The 12,532-nt window shown below is 44.9% G+C and overlaps 1 protein-coding gene across 1 annotated transcript in view; it reads right to left on the bottom strand.

Annotated features, from left to right (window-relative positions):
* The window catches only part of UNC5C (unc-5 netrin receptor C), a 484,018-nt gene that overhangs the window by 14,935 nt on the left and 456,551 nt on the right, over window positions 1–12,532 (bottom strand). The window contains exons 14-15 of the mRNA XM_033214856.1: window positions 3,338–3,487; window positions 892–1,056 (exon numbers count right to left, since the gene is read on the bottom strand). Of these exons, the coding sequence (XP_033070747.1) occupies window positions 892–1,056; window positions 3,338–3,487 (315 nt within the window). The remainder of the gene's footprint in view (window positions 1–891; window positions 1,057–3,337; window positions 3,488–12,532) is intronic.

The raw sequence follows: 12,532 nt of genomic DNA on the forward strand, positions 1-12,532 counted from the left end.
GGCCCCAAAGAGGCTGCCTTCTGCCCATTTGGCTTCTTCTCTTCCCTTTGTTCCTCCCATGTGAAGGGTTATCACTTTTCAAGGCTTTGGATCCAAGGTAACAGATAAGGAAGGTCGTGGGCTCTTACTCTTTCCTTAAGAAGAAGTTTTAAATAGCAGTGATCACTATGATTTCTGTAATATGGACAGAGGGAAATGGCCAGCCTAAGTGTGTGAAGATCACAGCAAAGGAAGGCAAAGCTGATGGCCACGGCCGGGGGGTGGGGGAAATATGGAGATTCTACTTCTATTTCTGGCATATTTCCCCCACCCCGGAGGAAAGTGTATCTCTTTTTATATTTAGAGAATGATATATGAGAAAGGAGATCAAGAGATTTCTCCTTTCTTCCTTTGAATGGAGAAAAAAAGAGAGAAGAAGAAAAAGGGAGCAGAGAAGCCCCTCTCCCTTCTTCCACTCCACCCAGCAGCACGTGATTAGGGGAAAGGGAGGAGAGTTGCTGAGAAAGTAGCAGAAAGGGAGGAGAGACAGATGGAGGATGGGGGACATGGCACACTAAGGGATGCATGGGGAGAAGCTACTCCATGTGCACGCTCCTTAAATTAAACCTTTACTTGAAATTCAGATCTGTTTTTAAAAGTTAGAACATAATTCTTAAAATTCATGTCATAAAAATTAAGACTTGTTTTTCAAAAAGGATCCCTTAATATATATTTTTTCTGCAGCTAGCTTCCCTTGCTCATTAAAAATATTATTCTGTTAACAAATAGGATCTATAGAATGCTTTTGAGGACTTCTATATGGCCTATATTGAGATACCCTTTTAGCCCACACCCTCTCTCCTCCTGAGGGTCGCCCTCTCCCCTGATTTCAGACAGACAGGATCTGCTTACCTCTGACACGGTGCAGTTGAGCTGGAAGATCTGCCCTTCTCCTTCTACCTGCCGCACACAGAGTTTGCAAACCAGCTCCACTGTGTTCAGGCTAAATCTTTCCAGGGTGAAGGTGCAGTGCAGGTTTCTTTGAGACCCACTCCAGACATGGTAAAAAGGAATTTCCTAAAGGATATAAAAGTGTTAACCACAATTGAAGGACTAATACCAAAAATAACTCTCAGTAGCACCCCTATGACCTCATTTCATCCTCACAACAGCCCCATGTTTAAGTACATCCTGGCTCCTTATCACATGAAAAACTTGAGGCCCAGAGAGGTTCAATAACTTACCCTGAATCACACAGCAAATAAGTAGCAGGGTTGAGATTTGAACCTAAGGAGTCAGCCTCCAGAATCCATGTACCTAACCAGTCTGTCACATGTCTCTAATTTACAACAAGAGCCATTGTAAATGATAAAAAAAAAAAAAAAAGAGTTTATACAATTCCCAAAATAAAACTTGCACACACCAGTCATTGCTCATTAAAAGAATCCCTGTTGTGACACTCTGGAGAAAAGCAAAGAAAGTCTAAAGGATACTGCACTGATGCTGCTCCCTTTCATGCTTACATCCTTCTCTGCCCAGGACAGGGGAAGCCAAAACCCACTGCACTTGGAAACTTCAGACTCAATTAGCTGCCACAGAAGAGTTCTTGGCACCAAGCATCTAACAGGCTTTAATTTTCTAAAAGTCTAGACCACCTTACAGAGCCTGTCCTAGAATCTGTTTTCAATAAAGGAAAGAAAAGGTTGCCACATAAAAAATGGGAGAGCATGGTGGTAAAAAGCGGTGGCTTCGGAGCCAAATCCAGTACAAATGAGAACTCCTTATTTCGTTTACTTGATAACCTGGGGCAAGTTACTTAATCTTTCCATTGCTCAGTTTTCCTATCTGCAAAAGAGTAAAGAGTTTCTCATTCATAGGTCTGCTGGGGTTAAATGAGATAAACCAATGTATGAAGAGAGTGTCCAGCAGATGGTAAGCATTCAGCCAGGCTTAGCTTTAATTAATATCATATTATCATTATCATTAGAATAGTATTTTCTTATAATTGTATAAAGGAAATTACTTCTAAAATGAGGAGATTTGTAGAATTTTATGGCAATTGCAACACAGAGGAAAGAAGAAAGCAAAGGAAGAGGTGTACTGAGTAAGTCAGAAGCCTTCTGTCTCCATCAAGGACTGAGCTGTGCATAGAGAGTCTGGCATGCAACCTCCATCAAAGCTCACGATTGTTAACAAACCAGTAGGCTTGTTTCCCATCATTCATGTGCAGGAACTTGACCAATGAGAGTGAGAATGGAGCCAGAATGTCTTCCCTTCAGTCTTCCAGTATGTTCACTGACTTACATCAGGAAATAGCTACCAGTTCAGCGGCAATGCTGGGGTTTGGGTTGAATTTACATAAATATCAACATGGATTCACAGCTCTCTAAATATGTCTGCCGCTCCTAGGACTGTATATGAGGCTTGCAATCCCATCAAAGAGGTTTTCTCAGAGCACAGGCTGACGGATGGAGGAGGGGAAAATTCCTTGAGGGTCTTGTGATTTTTTCCCCCAGGTATATACAAATGACACTTGGGACCCGTATTTTCTTGTCTGTTATTTAATAATATCCTGTTTGGGTTTTACTTTTACATGCTATTTCAGTTCTCCAAAGTAGGGCTCCCTCTTATTTTTCAATGTAAGGGTACTGGCCTAGGAAGGCTGAAGCCTAATTTGTGTCCCATGGAATAAAAATGTCCTTCTGTTTGTTTCTGTGAATGCATTTGAAGCTGTTTTTACCCATTGATGTGAACATTTAGTATGAAAATGAATTGAAATGATGGATTTGGAAGCCTTTCATTTATTAAAAATAAAACAATGATAGTACATTTATTTAAAGGAGGAATTTTTGGCCGGGGGCGGTGGCTCAAGCCTGTAATCCCAGCACTTTGGGAGGCCGAGATGGGCGGATCACGAGGTCAGGAGATCGAGACCATCCTGGCGAACACGGTGAAACCCCGTCTCTACTAAAAAATACAAAAAACTAGCCGGGCGAAGTGGTGGGCGCCTGTAGTCCCAGCTACTCGAGAGGCTGAGGCAGGAGAATGGCGTAAACCCGGGAGGCGGAGCTTGCAGTGAGCTGAGATCTGGCCACTGTACTCCAGCCCAGGCGACAGAGCGAGACTCTGTCTCAAAAAAATAAAAAAAAATAAAAAAAAATAAAGGAGGAATTTTTAAAAAGCATTCCTTCAAATGTGTCCATATTTCTCAAAAATCCTAAATAACCCCAAACTATTTTGGAGAAACAAGTAATGACATATGATTAATTTCAAGGAAGGGGATTTCCTATATCCATATAATTTTAGACCTCTTCCTTAGAGATGTCTCCAGACCTTTTGTTCGGCTTGGGAACCTTACCTGATATTTAGCCAGCAATTTGCTCTTCCAGAGGGAATGGGCGATATCGTGAATTGACAGGCGCAGGTTGTGGGTGCTGCCTTTAAAATGAAGAGCCTTAGGTTCTTCTAGGAGCTGTCCTCCCATCTGTCTCTCAAGATGTAAAACTTCCTATAATGACATGCCCCAAACCCAAAGCACGTTATTGAATTGCATCACTTCTGTCAGCTCTCTCATTGAACACGTTTCTTTACTGCCTCCTGAATGGCAGACGGAACTTGCGCAACACCGTGAACACCCACTTTTGCAGCCTCGAGACCCTCTAATTAAAACCCCTCCCATTTTGTATGAGACCAGACCCTAATAACAAACTAGGTTTTGGCAGAGTCTACATCACACTGTTGTGGAGTAATTTCAGTACAGTTTACCCTTTACCCACTGATGAGTAGGGGACGTAATCAAGTCAGGGGAATAACATCAGAACTCAAAACCAGAGAGCCATCAATTAAAGAAAAAATAGGTAGAAATGTAGACGAACTGATAAGAAGGTAGATTTTCAATCAACTTTTACAGAAAGGGACAAATAACTAGAAGAGATACTCATTCCTTAGACTTGATAAAAGCAACCAACAAATAAAAAATTAGAACCAGTTTTAGGCATTTAGTTCAATCTCTTGTAGTTTTTTCAAGTACAGAAATAAAAACATAAAAATTTTGCTTAAAATGATGTATTGCATAATTCCCAATTATTAAAACAATTTAGAATATGCTAATTATATATTAAAGGAAAATATTCTGATACAGATTAGGAACGTTTTTTTAAACACCAAATATTGAACCGAACAGTTACTCCAATTACATTTTCAAAAGAATACTTTATTTCTCGAGAATTGTGACTGATGAAAAATTTGCTACATAATTTTCTTATACCATACAGATATAACATAAAGACAAATTCTATGTATGCTTCCATTTCTCAGGCTAGTTAATGGGAGTTAATGAAGCATTTCCAACTGCAGCTGAATTATCCAAACAGCCTGAACCATCCCTATGCACGTTACTCCTCTCATGCCTTAAAAGTTTTAATGGTACAAATACGTAGGAAATTTGTGACCTGTTTTAAAATAAGGGTCCAGGAATATATGGATTTTAGGAAAAAATCAAAGCAAAATATAATTTTTTCTTTGGTGATATTTCAATAGAAAGCAGGGAGTTCAGGAACACAGGTGTTCATTCAGACTGTAACATGCATGGATTGGGGACCCTTATTTTAAAACGGATCACAAATTTCCTACGTATTTGTACTCACCAAGCACAGGTGGGTCACAGTGGAGGATTTCAGGCATGGGAACCAGATTGCCTCATATTCAGAAAAATGCACCCACCTTGCATTTGTTGCATGAATTCTAACCCATGCACTTGTAGAGCAGTAAGTGTGGTGGTTACCACCATCATTGATTACATGCAAACAGCTGATTTCAAGATGTTGCGTTAGTGGTTCTTAATATCTGTCATCTTTGGGTGAGGCCACTATTCTGAACTGTGCAAGCTGCTCAAAGGTGTAAAAAAATATTAGGATAATGTGGAATGTGGTTTCAGACAGGGCATCCTCTAATTAGTATCTAATGGGAGAGATGAGGCAATAACACACTGACACAGACAAGTGTATGGTCGAGCTGCCTGAGAGTACTGACCTGCTACTTAATGTTGCTGGCTGATGAGTAGCTATGGCTTGTGACAGGAGCCCGAGCAGTCAGCCAGCCCCCAGCCACAGTCAGCCAGACACCTTGACACATGTGTTGTGTCATTGTCCCCCTAGTCTGCTGTGCCTGAGCTCAGCAGGCTCCGAGGGTCTCCCGTAGGCCACACAGACCCATCCAGCCCTGAGTCACACATGCTCCTCACAGAACGTGGCACACCCCACTCCATGACACCCCACTCCACGACACCCCACTCCACGACACCCCACTCCACGACAAGAATCCAGCCATATGGAAGTGGAGAAGAAAAGTGAGGGTTAATTGCAGTTTCTTCTGCTTCAGCAGGAAGGCATAATGAGCTTATGTTGATCATGTTTGGTGTCTAGTTAGCATAATAGAGAAAGCTGATGTTCCCAGTGAACCTGGCACCTGACAAATTCTAAAGCTAAAATGATGTTTGTTTATAAGCCATTAGAAGAAAAGAAACATAATTAGAAATCTTTGAGATTACAGTCATGCCAATCAATCAGTTCCAGCTTCTTTCCATACGCCCTAATTACCTCATCAAGACGTCTAAAGAGCAATCGATAGTAATTATCTGATTACTATAGATCTTCATTATGTCGAAATTATCTCCCTGGGATGTCTAAAAGAAGATGCATTGTATTCCAGGAGGTAATTGTACCCAACAATGTATAATCCACACCCCATTCCTACAATCAACATAGACTGCCAGAGGATATGAAGAGCATTATCAGTTTTCTTGGCAGGCAGGATACTGAAAACAAAAAAACCCAAACTGCCTATTGGCCATGACCTTGAAGTCAGGAAATCCAACACGGCATTTTGAGTGCAAACTCTTCATTGGAGTCAGCCCAAGAATCAGGCTCCGTTTTTTGTTTCTTCAGCAACGATCTCAAAAGCTCACAGTAAAGAATTCTCCCTAGTGGGGAAAAAGTCTAGACTGGCTTGGAGGAGCCCTGTTTTGGACAGAAAGTGCCAAGTGCCATTTTAAAGACAGTGGGACCACAGAACACACTACTTCCACAGTCTTAAGCTCGCCATTTCTCCATCACCCAGGAGAGACACAAAGCTGCAGCACAGAGGTGGGAGGAACCTGACTTTTTTCTCTCTTCCAGTTGGACATAAACCCTGGGGAAAGATAAACGGCTCATCAGGACACACCCATGCTTAGAGCAGAGGCCGTAAACATGTTTGCCAGAATAGTCTACCAGTCAAAACATTGAGCATACGTATTTATAAATTACATATCTCTATTATTGGTATGTTAATATATCGCATTAGAAAATACACATCAAATTTAAAAATACATAAAATCCTGTGTTACAGTGAAACCCCATCTCTACTAAAAAATACAAAAAACTAGCCGGGCGAGGTGGCGGGCGCCTGTAGTCCCAGCTACTCAGGAGGCTGAGGCAGGAGAATGGCGTAAACCCGGGAGGCGGAGCTTGCAGTGAGCAGAGATCCGGCCACTGCACTCCAGCCTGGGCGTGCAGTGAGTGCTCCATCTCAAAAAAAAAAAAAAAAAAAATCCTGTGTTAATCTATCTTAGCATACAGCTAAGTACTCATATTGTATTTTTTTTGGTCCCAGTGGTTCATTGGGCCTGGGGTGTATAAACTCCGTGTTGGAGACTGCTGGCTCAGACAGCTTGTCCTTTCACTAGTACCTGGGGAAGAATCCAGCCCAGCAGTGAAGGATTCAGTAACCTCACCACACTTAAACTTAACACTCCTTCCCGCAAAGTGGCAACTGGTATCATTGTACTAAAGATGTTCATGACACAGGAAAGCATAACAGAAAAAAGGAGAGGACAACAACCAAGGTGGGAGTTAAAGAGATCTCAGTCAATCATCCAACAACTCCTGGGAAACGAGTATAATCTAAAACCACACAGGACTCATCACATATGGCGAATCTCAAATAGAGTTTTGTATCAGATGATAGAAGAAGCAAGCCTGCCCGAAAGGCTAATCAGGCTTTGTCTTGTGTTACCATTTTAAGTGTTATAACTTGAGATTTTCTCCAGCAGATTCCCCTTAAAAATATTCTGCAACTTATACTTCACACAGCTTGATTTTCTGAATTCCTTGCACATGATCTCATTTTGGTTATTTATATGATACAGATATGTAAGAGGACAGAACAATAATATACAAATCAATAAGACATGGTTTTACAGTTCAATGTTTTCCTCTGCTTCCTCTTCCTGGGAACATTCATTCAACATCAGTGAGACACATTAGGCTGCCAGGAACCATATCAGGTCTGGAGCACACAGACAAGTAAGTCCCTGTCACTGCCTTAAACTGCCAGTGGGCTAATGGTCCATGGGGGTTGGGGGGTGACCTGTAAACATGTAACCACAACACAGTGTGCTCAGTTCTAAAACCACTTCCAGACAGGCTGCTTTTGAATCACAAAGGTTAGGATATTTCACACACCTTAAAAAAGAAAATGAAGAAAATATATTTAAGGTCAAAAGATTTGGGAAGACTTAAGAGAAATATCGTGACCCTGGAAAGAAATGCTATAGTAAGGATGCGGATCATCTGGCCTCTTTGTTCTCAGAAACCTGAATGTCAACTTCCTTTGCAGAAGTTGTCCTTTCTACTGGGATTTCCCCCACCTCAGTGGCCTGGTCTGGCTCTAGGTGAATCCACCTGTTGCTTTGATCAGCTTGCTTTGCTTCTGTGAGAAGGGAGACAGTTTCTGACTTCCTTTTACAGTTCTTTTTTTCAAAATATTTTTAGAGACCTTGCTTGCTCTGCAGCCCAGGCTGGAGTGCAGGTGGCATGATCATAGCTCACTGGAGCCTTGACCTCTGTGCTCAAGCAATCCTCCCACCCCAGCCTCCCAAGAAGCTGGGACTACAGGCTCATGCCACTGCACCTGGCTACTTTTAAAATGTTTTGTAGGGACAAGATCTTGCCTTGTTGCTCAGGCTGTTCTTGAAATCCTGAACTCAAGCAAACTTCCCACTTCAGCTTCCCAAAGTGCTGGGATTACAGGCGTAAGCCACTGTGCCCAGACCCCCTTGTACAGCTCTATCTACACTCCTCTAACTTTTCCTTGCAAATGACACCCTCAAGAGTAGGTCATCAATAATGGTGTCTGTAGCCCATGCACATCTACACATGCGAACCGTCAGTCACCAGAAGCAGGCCATCTGCCTCAGAGCCCAGCGTCCGCCAGGGATCTGAGCAATCCTGTGGGAGGGCCTCTTTCCCCACTGCGGGTGCCGCCTCCAAAGCAAACTGGCCAGCCCTAAGTGAGGGCTGTATTGATTCAGGGAGCCTGTGAGGGATTGCTCCAAAGGCAGGGACAAGAGATTCCACAGTAGAAACAAGCAGCTTTCACAATAACCAATTAAACCAAGACATTATCCATGCCAAGCCATTCGCCTGGGCCACTTAAGAGCCACAATAAATCCAGGCTGTTTTAAAGGCTTGTGTGCACAAAGGAGGCACCTCTGGCGTGTACCCAGAATGCTTCCAGGCTCTTAGATGAGAGGATCTCCCCTTGTTAAGGCCTGACAGAGAGGCAGGGGGGAGGATACAACTGCCAGCCAAGCCACTCCTCCACTCTGGCCTGTCCAGCCCCCGAGATTCCCACTCTGCATTATGTCCGGGTTAGATTGCCTCTGCCTCATCTGCTTCTCTTGTTCTCTCTCCGCCTGTTCCTTCCATGCCTGGGCAAATTTCCATTAAGTATCAGGCTCACAGCTATTGCTCACTGGGAGCCCCCAGGCAACAGAGTGGCATATACTTGGATGCTTTGAAGTACATCTATAAGAGTATGACAAGTCTGCCCCCAGGGTCCAGGCTGAAGCTGAGTTATAGGGCCCTGCAAAGTGGTGATTTCGTGCAAAAAATTGTGAGGTGCTAGGGCCCCACAGCAGGTCTGGTAGGCTAGTGCTCCAGACCCTGGCTTTGTTGCCTACACTCTCTGCTCGCCCTCCCCACCAACCCCACTTTGTGCTCACCCTCGTCCTCTATTCACCTTTCTCCCCTGCTCTCCCTCCTCCCCTGCTCACACTCCTCTCCTGCTTGCCCTCCTCCCCTGCTCACCCTCCTTCCCTGCTTACCCTCCTTCCCTGCTCATCCTCCTCCCATGCTTACCTGCTCCTCTGTTCACCTCCTTCCCTGTTCACCTCCTCCCTTTCTCACATCCTCCTCTGCTCACCCTCCTCCCCTGCTCACCTCTTCTGCTCACCTCTTCCCCTTCTCACCTCCTCCACTGCTCACCTTCTCCCCTTCTCAACTCCTCCCCTGCTCACCTTCTCCCCTGCTTACCTCCTCCCCTGCTCAACCTCCTCTCCTGCTCATCCTTCTCTCCTGCTCACCTCTTCTGCTCACCTCCTCCCCTGCTCACCTCCTCCCCTTCTTACCTCCTCCCCTGGTCACCTTCTCCCCTGCTCACCTCCTCTCCTGCTCAACTTCCTCTCCTGCTCATCCTTCTCTCCTGTTCACCTCTTCTTACCTCCTCCCCTTCTCATCTCCTCCCCTTCTCACCTCCTCCCCTGCTCACCTCCTCCCCTGCTCACCTCCTCCCCTGCTCACCTTCTCCCCTGCTCACTCTCCTCTCCTGCTCACCTCTTCTGCTCACCTCCTCTGTTCACCTCCTCCCCTGCTCACCTTCCTCCCCTGCTCACCCTACTTCTCTGCTCACCTCCTCCTCTGCTCACCCTTGCCCTGCATAACAACTTGCCCCTCTCTCACACCACTGTCCCAAAATTACACCACCTTCTTCCTCAAGGCATGTGTTATGACTTCCAGTTTTTCAAGGGGCAATTATGTTATTTGTGGATTATCTAGTCCATAGCTTCTTTCTCTCCCTCTCTGCCTCTGTCTTGTTTTCTCTCCAACTACTTTTCTGTTATTCTTTCTTTCCCTTTTTAGAAGCAGTACAGGCTACAGAAAGGATGAAAGAAATGATTAAAGTTAAGTTTCATATAACCCACTGAAATCTCTCTTGAAGAGAAGGCTGGAAGGCAGTGAAATCCAGGTTGTGTTTCATTCTGCTAGTTTTTTGGGTTTTTTTTTGTTTTGTTTTGTTTTGTTTTTGACACGGAGTCTTCCTCTGTTGCCCAGGCTGGAGTGCAGTGGCCCGATCTCTGCTTACTACAAGCTCCGCTTCCTGGGTTCACGCCTTTCTCCTGCCTCAGCCTCCCGAGTAGCTGGGACTACTAGGTGCCCACCACTGCGCCCGGTAATTTTTTGTATTTTTAAGTAGAGACGGGGTTTCACCGTGTTAGCCAGGATGGTCTCGATCTCCTGACCTCATGATCCGCCCGCCTCGGCCTCCCAAAGTGCTGGGATTACAGGCATGAGCCACCACGCCCGGCCCTAGCTTCTTTCTTTATATTGTTTCTGGATGTTATTTCTCCAGGCAGTCTTCATGTTTGAGAGAAACACAGAACCACACATTGGCTGGATTTACTGCTGCCATGAGGCCAGGCCCCAGCAGCAGGAGCATGAGCAGGTGGAGGCAGATACTGAGGAAAAGTCGCTGAGATCGCTACACGGAGAGGACAGCACAGAAGGCAGGAAGCCAAGCAGCAGACAGCCTCGCACTCTGGCTGTTTTTTGGTTTGGTTCGGCTTTCTGGCTCCTAGAGATAGAACTGCTCTCCATGCTGGAGCCAGCACAGGAGGCTGAGTTGTACTGCAACAGTGCCCCACCTTCACCTTGATTCTGGGATGCAGACACAAAGAACAGACCAGCAAACGTGCTGCATGCCACTCATGTGAAACCTCAAAAGGCCAGCCCTCAATGACTGTGCTGGCTGGTATTTAAAAAAAAATCACATCTGCCATTTCATGGAACCTGCCTTTCTTCTGTTCATTCTTTAATCCTGTGTGGAAAACCTGCCCTTGTCATTTGGGGATGAGAAATCTGTGCCTTTGCTATGGTGGCTGTCACTGCTGTCTCTGTCATAGCTGTGGGGGCCTGTACTCCACCAAAGCAGAGGCCAAAAAGAGTGGCCATCCTTCTCTCCTCTTCCCTGCCAGCTTTTCAGCGACGCTGCTCTCAGCCCCCCACGCGCTGTCTCCTCCTCTCCGGATTTTGGGCCTCAGGCTGCTGAGCCGGGCAGTGGAGAACATCTGACTGTCAGCCCAGCCTCTCCCACCTGCTCGGGTCAGTGTCCCTGGCGCCCGGCCTGGCTTTGCTCCTTTCCGTTCCTGTGTTCACGCCAGGGTGCTCTGCTCTCCCCCTGAGTTTGTCTGCCTTACTTCTTCCCTAATAATACCAAGGCTGGACTCTGGTGCCCATCTGCAAACACCTCCCCGTCAAGTTGCTGCGTTTCTAGGGCTCTGCCTGCTGTTCCCACAGCTGCTGTGGCCGCGGATGCTTGGTCTGAGCTGCCACTTCCAGCCTGCACAGTCAGGGCAGTTTGTGACACTTTTAAAGCCAAATGCCAAGGGGTGACACTCATGCAAGTAGCGTGTCACTTGTCTGCCTCTGGGCATGCTCTTAGGGAAACAGTTCTCTCTCACATCTATGTATTAGGAATAGGACTTTTTAGGTTTTTCTAGGACTTCCGAAGTCATCTTGTGTTTCTTTTCTCCTGCTAACATATTGTTTTTAAACTTCTGTATTAGTTTTCTACTGTTGCCATAAGAAATTACCACTAACATAGTGACTTAAAAAATAACACAAACTGATTCTCTTACAGTTCTGGAGGGTGGGAGTCTAACAGAGTTCTCACTGAGTTAAAATCAAGGTGTGTCAGTGGGGCTGCCCTCCTTTTCAGAGCCCCAAGAGGAGAATCTGTACTGGGTCTTCTCCACCTTCCAGAGGTTTCTTACATTCTTTGGCTCATGGTCCCCTTCCGCTGTCTTCAAATCCAACAATGACAGATTTCTCTGAGCTTTTTCCACAGTCATATCCCCTTCTGACCATAGCTGGAAAAAGTTCTCCACCTTCAAAACCATGTAATTAGACTGGACTCACCCAGATGGTCCAGGATAATCTCCTCAAATCACACAATCATATCTGCAAAGACTCTTTTGCCATGTAAGGTAAAATACTCACAGGTTTTGAATATTAATGTGTAAACATCCTTGGGTGGTGGTGGGGGGGGTTGTTACTCCGCATACCACAACTTCTGTTTTCTTTCTTTCTCTTTCAAAAAGTAAGTTCAACATGGCAAGTCGTTTCTAAGATATATGATAGACCCAGGACCAGATTTCATAAGAAGATGATAAAAAATAGGGTAAATTTAGAGGCACCAAAAAGATCCCTATGACTAAATATCTAACCAGCCAGATTGCTACCAACCCTGAAACTCACCTCACAGTTAGATTCCAGTTAGATTTAATATCTTCCTTAAGCCATTATCTTCAAAATGCCACTGTAGTCTATATGCCCACCTAGGCATGGCGAACAGTGTCTGGTGTCTGTTTTGTGCCAGGAGATTGAATAACTTTGATCTCCTTTAGAACTTCAAAGAGTCCTTGATGTAGACCAAATTACTGTCCTAAGAGGTCAAA

The sequence above is a fragment of the Trachypithecus francoisi genome, unplaced genomic scaffold (assembly GCF_009764315.1).
Source record: "Trachypithecus francoisi isolate TF-2019V2 unplaced genomic scaffold, Tfra_2.0 Lachesis_group1, whole genome shotgun sequence".
NCBI lineage: Eukaryota > Metazoa > Chordata > Mammalia > Primates > Cercopithecidae > Trachypithecus > Trachypithecus francoisi.